Source organism: Camelus dromedarius, chromosome 18 (assembly GCF_036321535.1).
Source record: "Camelus dromedarius isolate mCamDro1 chromosome 18, mCamDro1.pat, whole genome shotgun sequence".
Lineage (NCBI taxonomy): Eukaryota > Metazoa > Chordata > Mammalia > Artiodactyla > Camelidae > Camelus > Camelus dromedarius.
In genome coordinates this window covers 8,472,976-8,496,660 of record NC_087453.1, presented here as the reverse complement: position 1 = coordinate 8,496,660, position 23,685 = coordinate 8,472,976, and the positions used below count along the sequence as shown (strand labels likewise).

The following is a 23,685-nucleotide window of genomic DNA, read 5'->3' as shown; positions in this document are numbered from 1 at the left end:
GGTCCAAGATGACTCCTGTCAAGAGACTGGATAAACCTGTGGGTAGGTCGTCCCTGTGGTCTCTTATGGCTTGATTTGTACCTCACTGGTACACGTTTTAGGGCAAGGACGGGCAGCAGATGGGACCCAGGAGAGCATCTGAATGGCCCAGTAGGGCCTGGTCCTGGCAGCCTCGTGAGAAAAGGGTTTGCCTCCAGAGCCATCATCTCCCATAAATATCACATCCTCCTCTCTGAATCCACTGGCACTCAACTTGGACCTCATTTTGGTCCTCAACCAATACTGCTGAAATGCTTGGACATTGGGCACTTAGCTGATAGAAGTAGCCGGCCTGGGTGTTTCCATTTAGCAGTTTGCACTTTTAAACTGGCTTGTGGAGAGCTGCCGAGCTGGATGCTCCCTGGTAGTTCATGTGCAGCTTTTTGTCTGACTTGATGGCTTCTGTTTCACTTCTCTGCAAAAAGGGACACTGTGCACCCCCTGCCCACCCAGAAGGGAAGGTTTGATGTGCTGCTTCTGAACAACTCAGTCTGACATCACTGTAAACAAAAATATGGTCAGGTGAGGCTGGAGGTGGAATGTGGCTGCTCCCCAGAACTACAGATTGTTCTACAAGTGCATTCTGGCATAGTGTGTTGGAAGTTTCTGGCATTTTATTCCCTTAAATAACAGGGTGGGAGGGTGAGGTGGTCTGTCCATAGAAGCTGTCATATTAAACAGCATATTCTGCTTTTAGCAAATTTTATCCAAATGATACTTTAGATTTTTCTCTGTCTAATTTACTGGCAGTTCTTCTGAAAATGTCTAATTATTTTGCTAAAAAAATCACTCAAGCACTTAAGCTCTTTTTACCTGTGCAAGTATATTACTTTCTTTTAAAATATATCAGACATGGGATACCCATAAGATTTTATGTATTTTCTAGGGCATTCTTTTTATATTAATTTTCTTTAGACTTTCTCAAACTTTTGTTTAGAGGATGTATTTTGTAGTGTAGAACACTGCTTTATCTTGTTTTGTAAGCTTGATTTTTTTAACCACTAAGCATTTTTTTGTACTATGAAATCCATTGAGTAATTATAAAATTAGTAGATACTTATGTTTCTAAGGTAATATATGTATCTATCCTTAGTTGTACTAACTTAAAACCTAAAGTAACCTTCAACTTTTCGTTCACCCTTTCATCTAATTGATTGCCAAGTCAAGTCCTCCAACCTCATTCTTGAAATGTGCGTCTGAACCTCTTTCCTTCTCTTCTCACCCTCTTCCCTTGCCTCTATTCAGGCCCTCCTCATCTCTTGCCTTTTATGGTCACCTTCAGCAGCTCTTTCTTTGGACGAGAAGTGATGTCACTGTCCTACTTGAAAAATTCCAATGGCTCCCCATTGCTGGGAGTAAAGTCTCCAGATTGCTTGGCCTCACCTAACCCAGGTACTTAAAGCAGATCTGGATAGAGGTGTTGGCCCAGCTCTCCAGGCCCAGCTCTGCTGGTTGGTTTCCCCCCAGCCCTAGTCCTTCCCCTGCACATTCCAAACTGGGTCCTGATCGCTGCTGTATCTTCCACTGCTGACTGCTGAACCACCACCGTTCACCCTCCTTTCAGCTCAGAGGCACTGCCTCACTGGAGCTCATCCTCCCGCACCCAACCCTGAGCTGACTTTTCTATTAAGTTTCCTTTTTTTGATATGGTAGAAAATGTTATTAGTATGCTTTCTCTGTTACCTCTGTGAATACTAACTTCGTCCTAATCCACCTGAGGACTCCCATCTCTAGGGATAAATTAGGATTTGGTTCTAGGAAGAAAGTCACTAGAAAGAACACATACCAAATAGCATTTTTGCAGCATGGTATTTCTTTTTAACACCTAATAACATTTTATATGAATTAATATTTTTATTCTGCTTATATATTATTTTCTTCTTAGGTAGAATGTGAACCCTCTAAAAATAGGGCATCCTATCTTTCAGGTCTTTGTATCCTCAGTAGCTAGTATACTGTAGTGTCTGGCTTAGTGTCACTTTGTGGACTTGTATCATACACACATTTAACTTGGTTAAATTATACACACTGCCACGAAAAGAAAAGAGAAATTCCTTTGAATGCCACATTGTCCTATCAGACCACACCTTGATATCCTCTGTAGGGAAAGGCAAAAAGAAACAAAAGTGAACAAACAAGTGAACAAGAAACAAAAGAGGTTAAGATCTGGGCTTTAAAATATCAAAGGCTTTGATGCGGGCAATTTAAGGTATTTTTTCCAAGGTTTTAATCTTAATTGCATGCAATTTTTGCTTCATGGCTAATGATAGAATTTAATTGCCATATAAGAGTACCTCTGTAAATCCTTCAGAAATGTTTGTGGAATTAAACCATATTAAGGACTCGGTGCTTAAGAGTAATCCACCTAACAATTATTGACCAGAAGAGTCCTAATTTGCCCAATAAACCAATATGATGGTCGTCTATAAATTCCTATAAACTATGCTGGCACTTAATTCGTTACAACTTTATTGGGTGCCTGCAGCTGCCAGGCAGTGTGCTAGGCAGTGGCAAGTTCAGGAGTGAGGCTTATCCAGAGCACACACCTCTGTTCTCTTTTATAGTCATGGGAGAGAGGTGACAGGAAACAGTCACACGAACGATTCATTTTCATTGTGGAGGAAGTGCCTTGAAAGAAAAATAAAAGGTGAAAGGAGAATGTTGAAGAAGGGGCTTTAAGCTGGTGTGAAGGGGTCAGGGAATGCTTGAGGGAGGCCTACGAGATGGGAGGGGGGTGGCGAGCCTTGCAGTTAGAAGGGGCTTAGCAGTTTTCAAGAACACAGGGAAGGCAGGTGTGGCCCAAGCATTGGTCTCCAGGATATGTCACCTCCTGAGATGACTCCCGGAAGTTAGTTATTCACTGGTAGAGAGTAGTACTTCCTCTTTGTTTATACAGTTTTTTTTAAATTAGGGATTTGTCTTAACATAGAATCCCATAACTTGTTAAATAGTTCTATGTTCACTTTACTCATGTTCCTTGAGATTTTATAAAACATATTTTAAATACCGAAAAGTCTTGATTATAGCCTTTCAATCATTGCTAAGAACTCTTATTTTTCAGAGGGGAGGGTATAACTTAGTGGTAGAGTACCTGCTTAGCATGCATGTGATCCTGCATTCAATCCCCAGTACCTCTGTTGAAAAATAAATAAACCTAATTACCCACCTTATTTTTCTAATTTATACTGTATTTCATTCTAAAGTGATACATTTCCATAGAAAACAAACAAAATTTCTTTATCCTTATCACTACAAAATGTAAGTACTATGAACATTTTATCTATATTCTGTTAATCATATTTTAAGTCATGTTTTTATTGAGATAATTGTAGATTCATGTGCAGTTGTAAGAAATAATACAGAGCACTCCCTTGTACCCCTTGCCCAGTTTCCTCCACCATAACATTATGCAAAACTCTAGTACAATAAATACCACAACCAGCATATTGACACTGATGCAGTTTGTCCATCTTATTTAGATTTCCTCAGTTTTACTTGTGCTCATTTGTGTGTGCATTGTTTTCCATAGATTCTTGTATTAGTAATGCTATTTTTGATGTAATTTAATTCTAGTTTTTTTTCCTTTTCTGCCCTCAAAAAGCACCCCTCACCTGTCATATATCCCTCTCGTGGCCCTGTGTGTTTTCCCTAAACTTGTTTTAAAAAGCAGCTACCTGTAAGAGAAATAAATAGATTGAGAACAGCACGGTCAGTCTCAATGTACTTTATCAGCTTACTGATTGTTTATAGACAGTTTAGCCAGCTTATAGTTTCTGGACTGGCTGCTGAAAGATACTCTGGGTGGTTTCTAACCATTTAAGTGCCATTCAAAATGGACCGAAGTATCAGCAGTGTCTGAAAAAGGTCTGGCAGTGGTGTAAATGTCAAGTTGCCTATAATTTAAGCAGAACAGAGTAAGTAGAAGAATAAACATACAGGGAAAGTATAGGTAACAAAGGAGGCTTTGAGATCTTTGCTCTTATTTCTTGAGTGGATATTCTTCTCAAGGGGTAACAGATGGTCTTGACTATCTACTGACTCCCCCTCAGCAGGACAAATAACCAAAAAGATATTCACTATTTGGTTGGTGCATGTTTGGTCAGTTGATTTTCAGTGGTCATAACGATCTTCATGTGTGGTATTGTTTTCAGTGGAAATTGAAAAAAATTGAAGAAATTCAGTGGTTTTGAATTTTCTCAGTGGAAATATATTACTTTTATAATCAGAAAATACCCCCAGTTTTCAACTTTGGAGTAAACAGGAGAGAAACAATAAACATATGAAAAGTAAAAGGGAAATTGTTTTAAAGTAACTGAGCTCAGAAAGCATGAGTAGAGGAAGAGAGAAGCCAGGATGATTGATGCTGGCCGTCAAGTTTCATGGGCTAGCTAAAAGCACATCGACCAGACAGTCAGCTTGAAAAAATTTAAAAGCAGGAGGTAACTGCCAAGGGACTCTATCCAAGCAAATGGAAAGGACTTGAGAAGGGAAACTAGTTAGGCATGATTGTCAGGTTAGAGTTTGGGTAGTGAAAGAAGGGTGCTCTTTCTGTCCAGAATAGGATCTCTCAGAGGAGGTTAGGCGCTCATTAGGAAAAATAGCTATTGAGTTCTGCCTGGCCTTATTCAGCTACTCTTAATTAAAATTTAATAACATAAGAATAGATGGAACTACTTAAACAAGAGAACCTGTTGTCAGACCTAACTGTTAAAATCCTGAAGTTATTTTTAACTTAATCTAGCTTTTATTGAACATTGTTTTGAACATTCTAGATAAAGTAATAAGATAAGAAAATCAAATTATTGCTCAACAGTTGGGAGAGACATTTATTCTGTTTGCCAATGTGATTCATACACCTAGAAAATCCAGTTTAAAAAAGATACATGAATAAGCAAAAGTAGGTTAGATGGCTGGATAGAAAGGTTATATTATAGAATAATCTGTATAGTGTGAGCCTATCTGTGTAAAAACAAGTAGGAAGAATTTGTTATTTATGTTTGCATGTGCCTAGAGTAAAGTTTGGAAGAGTAGACGCTACTAGACTGTTAACATTGGTTAAGTTTTTTCGTTATATCTTTGTATTGTATACACTGCACATGTTTTTATTTTTTTGAGGAGGAATTTTATAAATGATTAGGTCTTTCAGTATTTAAGAATGTTGGTAGTTTCTAATGATTCCTTCTATACTCATATCTTTTTTATATACCCTTACAGTGCTTTCAGTGCCCTCATAGGTAATCAGCTATTCTCCTTCCCTCCTTTCTCCCCCGGGATCTGATTTGAAGTATCCTCAGATGATATTTGAGGAGTCTCCCTTGGCATCCACAGAGCTGATTAGCAAGATTATTCTCCTTTTCAATAACTCTGTCCTGCCTCCCACACTCCCTTTGGTAGTTGTTCTCTCCTCTGTATGGTACACTGTCTCCCTTACAGCAGTCCTTTCTCCTTAGACCCGCTAGTAAATATGAATGCTCACTATCAGTTCTTCACTAAACCTCTAGTCATTTTGGTTGCCTGACACTCATTCTCTATTAGATTCCTCAGGAATGGCTTACAGAAACAGTATTCCATAAATTAACAATGCATGTTCATAGCATTTTGTCTGTAGCCTTTATATTTGAAGGCCATTTTCTCTCTATTTAAAAATCTTTGGATCACATTTTATTTCCTTAAGAAATTAAAATATGTTATTCCATTGACTTCTGATATAAAGCGTTATAAAGCATTGCTGTGGATGTTTGGCGGTCCAATTTTTCACCCTTAAAAGTGACTTGGTCTTTTCCCTAGATTCCCAAAGGATTTTTTTAACCCTTTGTTTCAAAAATAATCATTTATTAAACCACATCTTGGTGTTGGTCATTTTGGGTCATTGTTCCCCCAAATCAATGTGTTCTTTCAATATATAGTTTCAAACCTTTTCTTTTTTTAATTTCAGCAGAGTTTAAATTTGAATTTTCAGTAGTTCTTTTATTACATTGCTTTGATTTCCTTCTCAGAGACTTAGCCTGTCGTGTGTATGTTTGATCTTCTTTGGCTATCATCTGTTTCTTTTACTTTCTCTCAAAAAGTTTTAAATCTTTCTAAATTTACTTTAAAGTAAATGAAAATTATATTAAATAAAATTTAAATCTAATTTGAAACTTACAGAACAATTATAATAGTACAAGGAACCAATTTCTATTTGGTTATTTCACCTTGAATTTTTTAGAAACTCCTTATTCTGTATCTTTTAAGGCATTAAATGGATTTATTTGTGCTCTCTTTTTTTTTTTGTTTAATTGAAGTTTAGTTGATTCACAATGATGTGTCAGTTTCTGGTGTACAGCATAGTGATTCAGTTTTACATATATTATTTTTCATATTCTTTTTCATTATAGGCTACTACAAGATATTGAATATAGTTCCCATGCTGTACAGTATAAATTTACTATTTATCTATTTTATTATAGTAGTTAGTATCTGTAAATCTTGAACTCCTAATTTATCCCTTCCCACCCCCTTTCCCCCAGTAACCAAAAGTTTGTTTTCTATGTCTGGAGTCTTTTTCTGTTTTTTAAATAAGTTCATTTGTCTTTTTTTAGATTCCATATATAAGTGATGTCATATGATATTTGTCTTTCTCTGTCTAACTGACTTCACTTAGTGTGATCATCCCTAGGTCCATCCATGTCACTGCAAGTGACATGATTTCTTTCTTTTTTTTTTTTTTTTGGCTGATGATTATTTGCTCTCTTGTTCCTCCTTGTTTTGTCTTCATTTCTGAAAAAATATATATATATATTTAATTCTTTCCTGATTTCTTTCACTTCTCTTTGCAAATCATTCTTTTTTTCCAGTTACCTTATTTCTTGAGTTCTCATTCTTATTTGTTGTCCTTCTATAGCTTCTACAATTTTCTTAATTTCTTTTAGCTTGTTAGATTAGTTTCCCCCTTGTGGCTGTCTTTCTAGCTTCCGTTTATTTTCTGTAGGAATATTATTTGTCCCTTATTCTCTTTCATAAATTAAAGCTGTGTGGGACTCAACTCTTCTTGTCTACTGATCATTTTTAAGAAAACGTTTCCTGTAGGTTTAGGAAGGAAGGGGTGGGTCAGATATTCTAGGTCAGGGCTCTCAGGCTCCCTCTTCAGTTGACTTTGTGAAGTGATTTTAAAAACCGTCTTGTGCTTTCTAAGATCTGCTTCCCCTACTCTAATTTTACAGCTGTTATCTCAGCCTTCTCTTTCTTTTGCCCCTTTTGTCTGTATCTTGCTCAGTTTGTTCTACTCCTGGAAGCTTCTCCTCCGTGCAGGCTTTGTCTGAGAAGAGCATTTCGTTGTTTAGTTTTGAGGGTCTGCAGGGACTGGGCTGCCCAGCACCTGGGGAGGGCGACCTGGCACTGCCTGCGACCCGGAGTCTGCAGAATCTGCTCCAGCTTGGCTGCTCACACGGATTGGTCTGTCACACTTCCAGGCAGACCTGATGGTGGCTTGGGGTTTCCTGATCTCAGCCATCAGGATTTGAGTCTCCTTCCTCACACAAAAGTGCTGGTACCACATGGATCTTAATAACTGTCTTGCCCCCGACTTACTTGTATTTTCAGAGTCATAAAGGTGCTTTATCCCTGATCTTGTTTTAGTTGTTGTCTGTGTTGGTTTTGCTGTCCTGTTGCTCTGTTTATTTTTATGGAGGATTTGGGGAGAGTGAAAAATGGTGCTGCTGCTGCCCCCTCCCAGAATCACAAAGCCAGAGTAATCTCTCAAAAGCATATATCCAATTATATCATTCCCCCTACTTTAAAAAAATTGAGTTTTAAGACTCCTTTATGAAAACTTTCAAACATACAGAAATAGATTAGCATAATGAATCCCTGTATATGTCACTCAGTTTTGATAATTATAAACTCATGGCTCATCTTCTTTCATCGCCACCCGCTATCCATTAGCCCCTCTTAGCTCTGATTTATTTTGAAGTAAATCTAAGCATCATAACAAATATTTTAAAAAAATCCAACATTCAGGGATCAGAGGAACCAGAGCCACATCTACTTTGGGCCTGCAGAGGAAGGTGAAGTGTCAGGGAAAACTGATGATGCAACCTCAGCCCTGGGCTGAAGTACCGCCTGCCTGGAAGTGCCTTCCGAGGGTGGCCTCTAGGGAGCTAATCAGCGTGGCGAGCCCTGCCAGGCCCAAGGAGCTAATAAGACAGCACTTGCCATCCCTGCCTGACTCTTGCCGCAGCGGCGGGGGCCCCGGTGGGCCTTGATTTGGGAGTGCTTCGTGCTGCATGGACTCCCTCCTCAGGCTGGCTTCAGGGCTCCATGTCAAAGCCTTCTTGATGTTCCAGCCATCAACCTGCTCCTCCCCCTGTTTGTAGAGACGATGTAGGAAGCCTTGATTTCATTTCAGATGGAATGTGGCCTTCTGCAGGAGTGTATCACATCAGAAAACCATGCTGCCTGCAGGAGAGGTAGAGCGGAAGAGGCGCATCCTTCCAAGAAATGTTTCTCACACCCAGCCGTTCCCTGGGTGTCATAGCAGGAAATTACTCATTACTGGAAAATCACCCTTGAGCTTTCTGTTGAGGAGGTCAGAGAGAGAGCAGAGTCCCCAAAGTTAGTTGGGTCACTGGCGCTTTCTTCTTGCATATATTATTTTGTTTTTCACTGCCATCCTCATGCTATCTCTGTTTTCTTAATTCCAAATTCATATTTCTCACCTTGGTTCTTTCTGACCTGCTTAGCCCACTCATTCAGTAAAAATCCTTATTGAGGGCCCTCTGTCTGCAGGAATCATGCTGATGAACAGGCTAGACCTGGAGTCTCTGCTCCTTTGAGCTGGGGAGGCTCATACAGCAGTCTCTCTTGGAAAGCCTCTCCAGGCATATTGAGCGGAGGCAAGTTTCGGAAGTGGTACATCTGCCCCGTGCACCCCAAGGTGTCTGCGCGCACAGACCTGGGTCATGGGCCACTATAGTTGGGTGTAGGCCCACTCCCTCCTCTCTGACCTGTGGTGTGATGGCAGGGACTTGGAGAGTGACACAGGTAGCAGGCTTCTGGGGATGCTCCAGTTGAGAATGGCCATCCTTTCTCCACTCCAGCCTTCATTGCTAAGGTTTCCTTTCAAGCAACAATGCCAGGACAGACTAGGCAAAACAGCTTGGACATAGCTGTATGATTGATTTCTGCCATGAATGCCAATCAAAGCCTGCAAGGCGAGGCAGCAGGTCAGCAGTGCCAAGAGGATCTCTTTCCTCTGCACCAGATGTGGCCACTCTTTAGTTACTCCTGAATTTACTGTTCTCATTTTTATCAGCTCATCTTGATGCCTTTCCCTTCTTCCTGTAGAATAGATTTCCCCTCTGAGCAGTACTTTCTACTCAGCATCTGTTTGTGGCCACCGGTGGTCTTCCCCCACTGAGTGAGAGTTCATTGAGGATAGGGACCATGACGTAACTACCTGCCCCATCAACACTTGGCACAACATGAAGTGCAAGGACAAAAATTGGCTGCAAGTACAACGATATATTGTGGTCTTGATTCTGAAGGTGATCCGCAAAACTTGACTTTGGCATCATTATGTAAGAGTTTGCTATAAAAAATATACTTAGTGGTAAAACCAATTACCTTTAAGAGAATTTTTACAGTTGTGGCTTTTTAACTGTCCTGTTCTCTAATGAACATATCTCATTGAAACTTTACAGTGTTTGCTCTGAATAATCTTATAGATTGCTTTTCAGCACAGTAGGAAAACATTCTAGTGGTGAGTTTTTTTGAGTTTATGCATTGCTGTTACAGGAAAATGTCACTAGGTTTAACTTTATTTAATACTGATTTTTGCAGAATGTTTGATTTATTGGAACCTAGGGACTTATTTTCCTGATAACTCAACTTAGGTGTCGTCATTTTGTGAGCCTTGGGAAGAGGAGTGTCTAGCTATTATAATATCATTAAAGGATATTACTCTACAATAGCTTCAGTTATTTATGTGATAATGGTGACCCCAGGTCTGTATCTAGCAATATGTCTATGGATTTTGGTTCCTATATAGTTTTTTAGTTGCAGCATTGAGATATTGAGCAGATCCTCTTGAGGAAGGATTTGGCATCCGTCAGCCTTCAAAAGCTTCTAAAAATTGATCATATGTTATTAGCAAAGTTTTACTGCCTCCTTCCACTGTGAAGAAAATGTATTTTTTTATGTATCCAGTTCTAAGAAGACAGATGACAAAAAGATATGCAGCTGTTGCCCAAAGCTTATGACTGAAGAGGAGGAAGGGATAGAGCCCTTGTAAACAGTTCCATCTCCCTAAATATGTTAAGGGGGTGGGAAGAGGGACTAATTTAATTTGTTGAGATACAGCTATTCTCGGCTGGATATTATTTGAAGTAGTTACTCTGAAAGTTGCTTTTTAATTCAATATACTTAATAAAGTAAAATTTGCTTTGACTGAAGATAAAAAGTCAGGAGTCTGACATGGAGAACTATGCTTTTTTAAAAATAAGCTGCTTATGAACATGGTGAACAGAAATCATTTAATGTTTTTAATTTTTTCTTGTATTTCACTACTAGTTTATACACATAGTAATACATACCAGATAAATATGGGGGAAATTTTTGTGCCAGAAACTTCCTGGCCACTCTTTCCTTACAGAAGAACAGAGTAACAGTATTCATTTTAACTATAAAAATACTATTGTGGGTTTTTAAAATTCCCTGTATTTTAATCTCCTGTGTTCCCCTTGATCTTTAATTTGCTAAACAGTTGCAAAGGATGAATCTACCGTGCATTCTTCTTCATTGTAATGGTTCATCTTTCTCTGAAAAACAGTGAGTTGTTCATTCTGAAATCTGAATTATCAGATGCAGCTGCATTTTGTTACTACTTGAATTTAGAGAGAGGGAGGAGGAGCTCTCTGTAATATACAATTTAAGCTACTGTAACATACAGAGATTAGCATAGTGGAACTGTTAAGCTGACTGAACCAGAAGGAACATCTGTTCCTAGCATAATTTGAGATTTAAAGGCAGTATAACGGGCATAGTTGAAAATTGTAGGAGGAAAATAAACTTCAGATGGATTAAGATTAAATTTTTTTCTGAAGTGTTTTCACCATACTGAGGAAGAAGCCTTTCATCCGTTAGAAACAATAAAGGAAATTGCAGAGGAAAAAGTCAATAGATTTGAATACTTAAAATTCTAAAACTATTTTTAAACTTTTTCTACAGTGCATATGCTGTGTAGAAAAAAATTTGGGAAACAATAGGAAATAAAAATCACTCACAAAATACTGCCAAGTAGCAGCTCTGTTTCTGTATGGACAGTTTTATGATCATCCTCCCATACTTAAAATTTTTGTGTATAGAGGAAGTTAAATATACAAATAAATAAATTGGAAAAGTGATTTCCAAAGAATTGATGGCTTTAAAATATGAAAATAGCTTACAGCTTAGAAGAGTAAGAAAAACATTAATATTTCCCAAGATTAATGGGCAAAGGACAGAGACAAATCACTCTGTGCATCATCCAGCAGACGTTGAATGCCTACTAGTCACGTTAAAGCAGTGCTTACCATGCACAAAACAGCTGTTAGAAGGGTCAGACATGTCATCTTGTGTCTGCATGTTTTATTCCAACATTTTGAGGCATAATCTAGATGTAAATGAAAATGTATGGAAAGCATTTTTTTTCTTTAGTGGAACTTTCAAAACTAATGTAGGAGAGTATATTTATGGATTTGAGATGGGCAACTGTTTTTTAAACAAGATACCCCACAGAACTATAAAGGGACAGATGGATAAATTGAACTCTGTTGGCATTAAGAACGTCCGTTCATCAAAAGACACCATTAACTTTGGGTTGTTTACAGAGTGGCCCCCAAATCCTCCCACCCTTGCCTTCATGCCCCTCTGTGACTCTCATTGGAGAATCACTCGGCAATTCGTGCTTGGCCACGTGAGTTGCTTTGGCCAATAGTGACAGTAGTAGAGGCCTAAAAAAACCGGGATACCTCATTTGACTACATTTTGCTGTGTGCCCCCCCCCCAACAAATTAAAGGTTTTTGGCAACGCTGCATTAAGCAAGTCTGTCGGCACCATTTTTCCAACAACATTTGCTCACTTTGTGTCAGTATGTCACATATTGGTAATTCTTGGAATATTTCAAACTTCTTCATTATTATTATATTTCTTGTAGTGATCGGTAATCAGTAGTCTTTGTTACTATTGCAAAAAGATTACAACTCACTGAAGGCATAGGTGATGGTTAGCATTTTTTAGCAATAAAGTGTTTTTTAATTAAGGTATGTACAATTGTTCTTTTCAGACATAATGCTATTGCACACTAAATAGACTATAGTATAGTGTAAACATAACTTTTATACGCACTGGGAAACCAAAAATTCGTGTGACTCACTTTATTGCGATATTTGCTCTGTTGTGGTCTGGAACTGAACCCACAGTATCTCTATACTTGCACATTGGGCCTTGCCCTCCCTTGCTGCTTTTGAAAATTCTGCAGTCGCTACAGTGTGAACAAGCCAGGCTGTCCCAGGTGAATGACATGTGGCCTGATTACTGCCATTACCTTTGTCAACATGTATCCAAGATCAGGTTTGTGAGTGAGACCATTGGGCCACCAGTGATCGCAAATGCATATGGCGAGCCCAGGCAGCAGCACGTGGAACAGAGATAAGCCATCCCAGCCAAGCCCAGCTCAAATGGCCAACCTGTAGAATCATGAGCAAGTAAGTGGTTTTGTCAGCCCTGTGTTTTGGCATGGTTAGATACACAGCAAAAGCCAGCTGATACAGAGAAAGATATTTGCAGTGTGTATGAGCACCAAAGAACTAGTGCCCAGAATACATAAAGAACACCACATGCGTATCATTAAGAAAAACACAGCAACCTAATAGAAAAAAGTAGACAAAGCAACTATATGACATTTCTGGAAAAAGCAAAACTATGGAAACAGTGACAGGATCAGTGGTTGCCAGGGGTGTGGGGGGAGAGAGGGAAGGATGACGAGGTAGAGCACAGGGGGATTTTAGGCCAGTGCAAATACTGTGTTTAGTACTGTAGTGGAGGATGCATGTCATTATACATTTGTCAAAACCCATAGAACATACAAAACAAAGAGTGAACCTTCCTCCGAAACACAAGGGCTCCTGTGGCTTGTAGCAGTAGTGCTTGCTCTAATGTTGCCACTTTTCCAGATGTCTTATAAGCAGGTGTGACATGTGCCACCAGTTAACGATTTTTCAGTGCTGATGTTATGAATAAGTTACTTTTAAAAAATAGAGTGGCTGTACAGTCATTCCCATATGTTACTTTCACTTGCTGCATTCAGATATGTTTTCTTAAGTAGGAATTTCAAGTAACCCTGAGTATTGCATGACTTCTTAGTGGAGAAAACAGAAAGCCACAGGCTATGGGCTCACATGGGTTTTTATCTCTTGTAACCTCGTGATGAGACTAACATATCTTGGCATGGTAAATAGTAAGCATTTACTAAACTGATGGTTTTAGTTTTTGTTAATGATTGCTCTCTTACCAAACTGGCCCAAAGAGAGTTTTCTTCTGAAGCCCTAAAATTTTTAAGACCTTGGCTGTTTATTCAGCAACATCTTAAATTAGCTTTGTATCAGTAGAGTTGCGTCTCACTCATGGATTCGGGTCTAAAAAAAGTTGAGAAATCTGTGAATAGACCAGGTTATCCTTAATTTACGCATAATGTATGGTTTTATGCGTACAGCCTGGCACAATTGTTCTTAGGCACATTTCAATGCTAGAACCCTTAATTTAATCCACAAGAGGAAGCAGAAAGAAATGCAGGTGCAGACAGAAGTTGGGGCTTCTGAACCACTCATTCTGCCTTTCCGAGAATGATCAGATCGTTAAGGGCAGAGAGGGGGTGTAGGTAGAGTGTCCATTTGCTCAGGGATTTAATCTTTTTGTTTACTGTTAATCTTCTGTAAGATTGATAAATGGCCATGAGTGTGTTTGTGTGACTTAACATGCAGCAGTGCCTGGCTCAGAACCGAGCATCTGTTTATCTGTCTTTCCCACTGGAACACAAGGTCCGCAATGCAGGATTTTGCCTCTTGTTCACTTCCATATCCTTAGTGCCTGCCACATAGTCAGTGCTCAGTAAATATTTGGGTGAATTGAAGGGACTCAAACATTAAATCCAAACCTTGCTTCTTTAATCCCCATACACAGAGTTCTTTGGAAAGCCAGGCAGAAGAGTTTGGTCACATGCTTCCTCTTTTCCCCAGATTGTCATCTTATTTTTGTGGCCTCACTGAAGAATCTCACTTCATAATGCTTTTGGGCAATGGTCATGTCTTCCTTTGTCATCCCTAATCGCCCAAATGGTGTGTAGAAAAGTACATTTACATCTAGACAGTGTGTAGAAACTCATTTGGTTGGAAACAATAATGCAAAAGCAAATTTTCCTTGATTATATTAACAGAATGTTATACTGCTCTTGGAATATTAAAGAAATTCTTCACCAAAGTTACTTTCGTTTTGACATTGTTTTCCTCCCATTCACACTTCCAAATTATGCATAGTCTCATCAGTTTCTCAAATACGGTTCTCAGTTTTTTCAGAGGAGGAATATCTTGTGGGTTCCTGAGGACCCTCCCTGTGACTGCGGAGCTTGGGGAAATTAGCCATGAAGGGAGGAGGCTGATGGTTGGCAGCCTGGTTCCCTGTAAAGGAAGGTATAAACCTTCCACTTTCAGATGTCTGCCAACTGCTTGTGTCCTTAGTCACTGTACCACTGTCCTCGGCACAGTGCCAGAACCCCAGGGCCTGAGCACTTCATCTGTCCTTATGGAAAGCAGAAGGTAAACAGAACAGAAGTGAAAGTGGATTCAGTTTTTTAGACTGTTCTCTTACAGGAATGGTTTTGCGGTTCTCAGCACTTAAAAAAACACTGGTTCCAATATGTTTCATTGACATCAATTACTGTAAGTCTGATTCATTTTCTGCTTATTGATTTCTGCCCAAGGTGAAATTCATGACATTTAACAGAAAACATAAGTGATTAAAAGAGAAAACACAATACTTTAAGGATTGTAAAAATAAGGTTTAAAGTCAGTTGCTTTAGCACTTGAAAACGCAATTTTTGTATTTCTTTGTTAACAGTTCAGCTATCTAACTATAGTTGTTAAAAATAGGTAAATGACAATGTTAAAGTTCTGTCAAGCTTCCAAAAACATTACAGTTTACTTTGAAGAGTCTTTATCCTTAATATTCCGCAACTTTGTACCCTAACCCCAACGTGTCTGGGTACTGACTTTGTTTTTCAGGGGTGTGCTGGGGGGGGGGCCTCTGCATCCTGTGTCTCCTGTTAGACCGTGCTGCGGCCCTCTGAACTAGCTTCCAATTTACTCGTCCTTTGTGTTCACTGTAGCATTTACTCTCGTCTGTTAAGTGTTATTGTTGTTTTAAATACCAGTGATTATCAATTTCATTTCCAAGATTTCTCATTTGTTCTTTCCCATCTACTAATTCTGGCCTCATCCCTCCCTGTTTTTATCTATAACATCGTTTTTATACATGATTCCTTTATTTACTCCTGATCTCAAATATATTTATCTTTAAAGTACTTGACAGGCTAATCCTACATTTTATGTGGAATAGCTTTACATCTCTAGTTGACATGTTGGATGCTTTTTCAGAACTAGTCACCTTCTGGTTTTTGGTACGGGGCTTGCAGATCATTTTGAGTCGGAGACCTGTTATTTTCATTTGTTCTCATTCTGTTTTTGAGCCTCGCTGTACTTTGTACTTTTCTCTATGTGTAATTGACCATCACTTTGTGTTCAGAGCAGAGGGTGTACATCAGAGAGCGAAATTGGTCCCACTGTCTCTACCAGATGTTCCCCTGGCCGACTTCATGAAGGGCACCCCACACTTCCCATTCCTGCCCTCATCCTCTCATTTGTGGGGAATTTGTAAAGCAATGTGATTATGCTTTTTTCCATGTCCTTTTCCAAATGTGCATAATTGTTCTGGTAGTGGTTTTTAACTCCATTATCTTTTAACCTCACCCCCGACCAGTGTACAAGATGACCCAACACTTCCTCAGGCTCTGGCACAGATAATTATTGTACATCCTGCTGCCTTTTAAATTCTGACCAGCTTTGTTCCTTCCTCCCTCTTTGCTTTCTCTTTCAGCTATCACATAAGATTCTTAGGTCCTTGGTTCACTTTTCAGCATCTTTTTCTATTCAGTACATAATCATTTTAAATTTTAAACCAAACAAGCTTGGTATTGGTTAGCTAAATTTTAAGCCTTACCTTTATTGTCTAGGCAGTGTGGTTTGTCTTAAAACTTAACAGTACTGAGTATATGACTTACTGCATATTGTTTATGTGAATGGATAAATATAATAAAAGTATGTATATCCCTAAGGTTTTTGTAGTAAAGTATATTAACTTCTATAGATAAAGAATATAGCATTCTTTCAACTTGAAAGACACTGAACTTCTGACTCTGAGAATTTGTATATTTCTTGGAGTATACTTTGTTATACAGAAATTTTATGTTCTCATTTATAGTGAGATTTATGATTAACAAAAATTGTTCAACACACGTTACTTTGAAGATTCGGTTTGTAAAATTTTAGCCCAGCCACCCCCTCCTCTATTTCTATGTATATCTCTCTATTCAGTGGTGACTATTGCAAGAGTTCCAGGAAATACACACCCTGTATGTTCACTTACTGCATTTTAAATTATTGCCTTTACTGTACCTCTGCATTTCCCTTCAGTGTAGCTCTGTCTATTTCTGAGAGCCAGTAGCTTCCATAAAGTACTAGGTAACGACTGGAACAATCAAATTAGGCAGCCGTTTGTAAATTGGGGAGGCGGGGAGCATAGAAGAGGTTGAAGGTCCTATGGGATCTTGTAGCTGATGGCAGTTCTAGCAAATAGAAGGTACCACTGGAGTTCTTTCTTCCTTCAGACTTTTAAAACAGGTCTCTGTCAGAACCATCTAACAATAACCCTTTCTGCTTTGAATCCATGCTTTAGTAACTATTTTGGTACTGTCTTGTCAGGAGGCTGTATGACCTAGTTGCAAAGCAAAAACAATAATAATAATAATAGAAATTATTGGAAAGCAGGATTGGATCAGATATTTGCATAAACGTATTCCCTTTTGAAAAAATTTCTGTTCCATAAAATGAAGCATATTGGTATAGAGTTAAGGGCTCTTTGAGCTTTGGGGGCCTTTAGAATTATTCCTTAATTCAATCAGCAGAATTAGGCTGAGGACCTACTCCGGGCCTAGGCCTATGCCCAGAGGAGTGAGAGAGGTGAGAGTGGGGCCCTTCCTCGCAGACTCCCGGCTGTTAACACAATGCTGTCTAGACCACCTCATCATTTGTCCAATGTTTTAAGAGAAATAATGCATTTTACCGTGGAGCCAATAAGAGACATTCACCCTGTTATGGAACTGAAGAGAAAGGGGTGTTAAAACCAAAATCGTGAAGTTTAACTTAACAAAGTGAAGACTATAAACATGAAAATATTTCTGCAAGGCTAGACTTGCTTTTATGCCTATGTGTTTTCAAAAAGAGGAATCTCAAGTAAGAAAATTATCATCTTTTCACCCAGATTTGACTTTTTCCTTAATTGGATTTGGGAGGTATTTGAATAGTGGATAATGAACTTCCCTGTAAATAGAGAAATTGATTCACTTTGTGCCCTACTTCATTCTGTTCCCTGAGCTCTGTAAGTATATGATGCCTTCGTACTCGCTGGGAGATCATCTGTCATCTTGTTACATGGGTGTGGGAGGATGGGAAATCAAGCACCAGCGTTAGAAATGATTCAGGTGGGTACGGGTTTCTGCCCTGCTGACTTCCTTGCCTCATAAGCTTTCCAGTTCAGATGTTTTGTTTAAACTTTACCAAGCATTTGTAGCCCAGCTTTCTAGCCCAGCTAAATCATAATTTTGGAAGAACTTTCTTTCTCTCATGAAAATGATTCACTAGAGAGACGATCCATTGGTGCCCAATGCCTATATAAAATGATACACAGAGTAATTTAAGCCATTAACCTGTAGGCATTGACCATACTTGAGCCCCACTTCGGTAGCACATTATCAGATTTATTCTCTAGGAGAGCATGACTGTTACATCTATTACATATGATGTTTTATTCTATCACATTTCTGAAACCTACACTAAGGATAGGAAGTAGGCTCTTAAAAAGCCAATGAAGAACTGTCTAGGGGAAGGAGGGGGATAGGTTATCTATTTGTTGGTATATTTAATTTCACACCCGTAAAATTTCTCATTTAGTGTGATCCCATCCCTGAAATGTTGAGGTACACTTTGAATGATTCTTGAAATGTTCAGTGGGTTTTTTTTAATAGGGGATACTGGGAATCTGTTTCATGGAAAGTTTATTATTTCCTTTTTGGCTTGGCTCCTAAATTTACCCAGCGTTCATCTTCTCATCATCAGCTTTAAGGCCTTTATTTTATTTTTTGTTATCTGTGTGGAAATTTACATAATTTGGTGGATTATGTAATCTTTGATCCGAGTAATAAAAAATTTTCTAGGGATACTTTAGGCATGTGGACGTCTTCCTAAACTTGCTCATTAGTCAGTGATCTGTCTTTTCTACACCTGTTAGAAAGTTAGCACACCTTTGATACAGTTTCAGAATACAGAAGACTTGTTTTGCTGTAGTTGTATAGCAAATTGTATGACTTTCTTCTAAACCACTATTGGTAGGTACCTTTAATTTTAAAAGTACTTTATCACTCCTTACTTTTAAGACTATAATCCTGACATTTTTAATAAGTGAAATGTAAACATTTGTCTTCAAAGCATGCGTGTATTTCCCATATGCCATTCTAAAGTAGGGAAATGCTTAAACTGGGTGTATTTTATTATTTGTAAATTATACCTTAAAGTTGATTGAGAAAAACTAATTGAACTACACACTTAAGATCTGTGTATTTTACTCCATGAGTATACCTTAATTTTAGAATCTTTTTTTAAGAATTGTGTGAATAACTTCTATTTTCCCAGTATTTTTATTAAAATCTCCAGGTTTTGCTGTGTCTCCTTACCCTCCCCCCCTTACCAAAAAAGTGAAAATTAATAAATCCTTTGGCTGAATAAAATCACTTGTGCACTGTTGATATTTTGGTCCTTATTTCTGCAGGATGAATATTTGTTAGTTCAGTGATTTATCTGTGTCAATTATTTCTTCCATCTTCATCCAGTCACACCAGCTGGATTGATCAGATTGTTTCACCTCACAAGGCAGAATTCGAATTTACTGACAAATGCTTCCAAATATAAGTAGGACAACAAATTTAAAGCCTAGATTTTTATTCCTTTAAGTCATTTTTCTGTGCCGTGTAGCTTTTCCCTGAAAGCTTAATCTCATCCATAAATGATGTGATGGGAATGTTCCTGTGGACTAACTTGTTTAATCCCAAATAGGTTTGTAATCCATCATCATGCTTTCAAATGATTACCTGGTGTCTTAAGTCAAAAATTCCTCCTTGCCATTTTGTAGTGTTATTAATAAGTAGAGTAGCAGAATGTAGGCATTCTTTTTTTTTAATGTCCAAGTTGAATGTATACATGGTTTAAGAAGTAAATAGTACCGTGATACAGCTTTACAATAAAATCCAGCTCCTTGCTGCCCACACCCCAGCCCGTTCCCCAGTATTCCTCTTCATGGATGACCATTTTCAACTTCTGAAGCTGCTGATTCCAGCTTGTGTTTATTTCCATATTTCTAAGGAAAATGTTTCTCTTTTGATTCATTAATGTAGATCTTTACTAAGGCATAGGATTTCATTTTCTTAAACAGCTATTCCTTCTTTCTCTCCCCTTTGCTTCCCCTCCCCCATTCTCCCAATATGTTACAGTTTTTGGTTAAAACAGTATTCATTGTTCGCATTATTTGCCTGTGTACATAGTCACACGTAGTGTTGTACTCCACTGTTTCCTTTTTAGTACATTTTCCTTTTGTCAATAATTGCCTTGTGTTTTTCATTTGCAGTTTTCTTTCTACCTGTTGCTAATTCTTCCTAACCTAGTAGCCTCTCAAAACTTCCCACAAAATCAGTCAGTGCTATCCAATGGAAATAGAGTGCAACCCATATATATATTTCTGCTTTTTCTAATAGCTACAGTAAAAAAGGTAAAAGGAAGCAGATGAAATTAATAGTTTAGCTTGTTTAACCCAGTGTGTTCAAAATGTTATTTCAACCAGTAGTCAATATTTCAAATATTTGAGATATTTTCTTTTTTTAGCACTACGTCATCAAAGTCTGATGTGTATTTTTACACTTAACACGACATCTCTTTTCAGATTGGCCACACCTCAAGTGCTCTCTGTAGTCACATGAGGCTGGTGGCTGCTATATTGGACAGAGCAGTTTCAGGTGATTCCTGAGCTTCAGTCTTGATCTCGTAGACATCCTCCTCCTTTCGGCTGTTGTCCTGCAGGCTGCCACATACAGCTGCCATCTTGAGACTTCCTTTTCCTTGCTTCTCAGTTGGAGTCCCTGTTTTTCTGGACTTCGGGTGTTCTCCTCACTTCTCTCTAGTGGTTTCATGTGGTCTGTGCAGTGGATGAAGGCATGTTGCTGACAGGTCCATCTCTTGAGTCACTCTGCTCTAATCTGCCTGCTTGCCTCCTTGGGCTGGTGCACAGTTGTCATACTGGGAGCGCCTCCATCACAGATTTTGTGGAAATTTCATGTGCCTTTGCTCGTGTGTTGGATCCTTCCCTGCAACCAGCCGCCAGCCCCGTGTATCTTACATCTTTCTCTTGGTTTATTTCTTCCTTCAGGTGGGAGGCATGCTCCAGTGGATTGCTGAGAGAAGGGAGCAGGGTGGTGAAGTTTTTGAGACCTTGCGTATGTGGAAGTTTTTCTTGTCCCTTCTTACTTGATGATTATTGGACTGTATATGGAATTCTAGATTGGACATCATTTTTCTTCAGAATTTTGAAGGCATTGCCCCATTGCCATCCAGCTTTCGGTTTTTTCTTGCAAAGTCTGAAGGCATTCTGATCACCTTATCTTTTGAAAGTGAACTATTTTTTTTCTTCCTGGAAATTTACAGGATATTCTCTTTGTCCACAGGATTCTGAAATTGCACATCAGTGTGTGTCAGTATGGGTCTGGTTTTATCATTATGATGAGTGCTTGGTGTGTCTGGGAGATTTCCTTGAACTATTTTTTAATGTTTTCTTTCCTTGTATTTTGTTTAACTTAATTTTCTATTTTTAAAATTTATTATTTATTTAGGCTTTATCTTCTGGAAGGATTTCTTCTACCTTTATCTTCTGAATCCTCAGTTAAGCTCTTATCTTTCTGAGTATGTTAAAAATATATATATTATAAGCTTTTGTGTCCCTGCAGTTTATTTTCTCCAAGGGGCTGTTTTCCCCCCTGTTTTTTCTTTTAAATCTCTTTTGCATTAGAGGCTTTCTTTCCTCTGACATCTTGTAATCATTAGTCTGTACATGAGGAAGAGGAGGAGCTCACAGGGCAGAAGGCAGGTTCGGAGCAGGGGTAAGGGGCTTGTCAGCACGGATCTGGCTCGGCCCCGGCTCGGCCCCTAGGTAGGGGTGGGCTGTTAGCCACATACCGTTGTGATGGCACCTTTTGGTCTTTCCTCTTGTCTGCTCAGATCATCTAGAGAGCACTCTATCCCCTGACTTAACATTTTCCAGAAAATAAATCTCCATATTTCTGCAGAGGTGTGAGTCAGTAGTCACCCCGCAACAGGGAAGTGGGCGCTGGGGGAGTGGAGGTGGAGATCCAGTTCCCCTGCAGTAAATCCCACCCCTCGTTCCAAAGAAGCAAACTTCCTGAGCCTTTGAGGGGTTCTGTGGTGGAAATCTGGATGGTTCTCTTCTGCTTTCCCTGCTGCTGGCTTTTCATTGAGCTTTCTCAGGCCTGTCAGCTACTAATCGGTGTGATTTCCAGCTTCCAAAGTTGTGTTGCTGTTGTCTGCTCTCCTGTTCTCTTTGTGGGTTTGTCTTTTTTTGTTGTTGTTGTTGTTGTAGTAAAATATACATAGCATAAAATTTACCGTTGTAATCATTTTTAAGTATACAGTTCAGTGCATTAAGTACATTCATATTGTTGTACGAGCTTATCTTTATAATAGTAAAGTACAAACTTAAAGGAAAAGATTTTTACGTGAGATTATGGTAGTGGTGATTTAGGAGAGGAAAATTAGATGTGTGTGATCAGCCTAGCCATAGACATAATGGGGTCTTCTGGTACTTGCTCCTTTGGCAGTTTGGTATAATGGGAATTGTTTATCATCTCCTAGGAAAACATTTGGATAGTTTGTTGGCACAAAAGTGCATTTTATCTGCTCTTGATAACTATAGCTTTACAGAAGGTTACATATGGAACTCCCAGTCCTGACTCTCGGAGATCGGCTCCCCAACTCCGCCCCCCCTCCCCCTGCCCCACGCCCACTCGCTGTTCCCGCATAAGTGTGAACTCCAGCCCCCGAGCCTTAGCTGTGCTGGGTGTTCCAGAGATGCGCACGCCCCCTCTCCCGCTCCCTGTCCTCTTCAGCATCTTTCCAGCCCCCTGCCACCCCCGGCATGTGGTTGCTGCTGTCCTGTTTTCCTCCTATGACCTTGTACATGCCTCTGAATTAGCACCTTGCATTCCCCACACTGCCTGGCTCCCTTTGATGTCCATTTCTGCCCTGGGTCTTCCTCAGTGCCTGGCATGGGGCCCGTGCTCAGTTATCTTGATGAATTCCTGAAGCCAGAGATTTCAAGAGTGCACTCTTTATCCTTTTTTTGTAGGATATCCGACACGAAGCCAGTGATTTCCCGTGTAGAGTGGCCAAGCTTCCTAAAAACAAAAACCGAAACAGGTACAGAGATGTCAGTCCCTGTAAGTATTCACATCGCCATTACCCTGCTTCCATCGCGTCGGCTCTTCCTCAGGCTCTTCCTGAGCTGCACGGCCTCTCAGTCCAGACTCCTGTAGCCCCGGAGTTTGGTGATAAATCGATAGCAGCAACGGTTTATGACTTGATTGTTTCCTACAATAAAAGCATTAGAGACTTATAGTAATGGTTCATTTTTCCGCCCTTGTAGACGGGGTAAGGTTTCAGTTTCTGGAAAATTCAGCTAAGTTCAAAGCACTTTTTTTAGCCTTGACTACTTTAATGATGAATCATTTTCCTGCCAGCTGAAGCAGAGTATCGCAAGCATAATATAACCCCTTCTGGATGAGTCAGCAACAGTATTATTAGGCCCCAAGCATTGTATTCAAGTGTAATGACGCCCTGCAGAGGCATGAAGGGGTGGGAGTGGTTCACCCCCTCAACCAAAGACAGGCAGGCTCTGCTGGCTGACCCCACCCCCACCCCCTCCAGCATCATTATTTTCTAGCTCTTTCCTGCCATTAGGTCTCAGTGTGCCTGTGGCAGCCTCCTCTGCCTTCTGAGTAATTGGCTCTCAATCCACTGATATCACGAAAGTAAATTAACTAAATACGTTAGAATTTGTCAAAAGTAAGAAAAACTGGAGCTGAGTAAAGGCTATGAACTTTGCCACCTCCTCCAGGCCACAGACTCACCTCCATGTGGCCACTGTCAGTCAGTGAGGGCTGGAGCCACCGACAGCCCCCAGGCCAG

The 23,685-nt window shown here is 39.4% G+C and overlaps 1 protein-coding gene across 3 annotated transcripts in view; it reads left to right on the top strand.

Moving 5' to 3' along the window:
* PTPN1 (protein tyrosine phosphatase non-receptor type 1) overlaps positions 1 to 23,685 on the top strand; it is a 62,727-nt gene that overhangs the window by 18,878 nt on the left and 20,164 nt on the right. For 2 of the 3 annotated variants that reach the window (XM_064496987.1, XM_010978662.3), the window contains exon 2: positions 22,847 to 22,937. In XM_064496987.1, coding sequence (XP_064353057.1) covers positions 22,847 to 22,937 — 91 coding nt within the window. The remainder of the gene's footprint in view (positions 1 to 22,846; positions 22,938 to 23,685) is intronic. The other variant, XM_064496988.1, reaches the window with a different exon arrangement.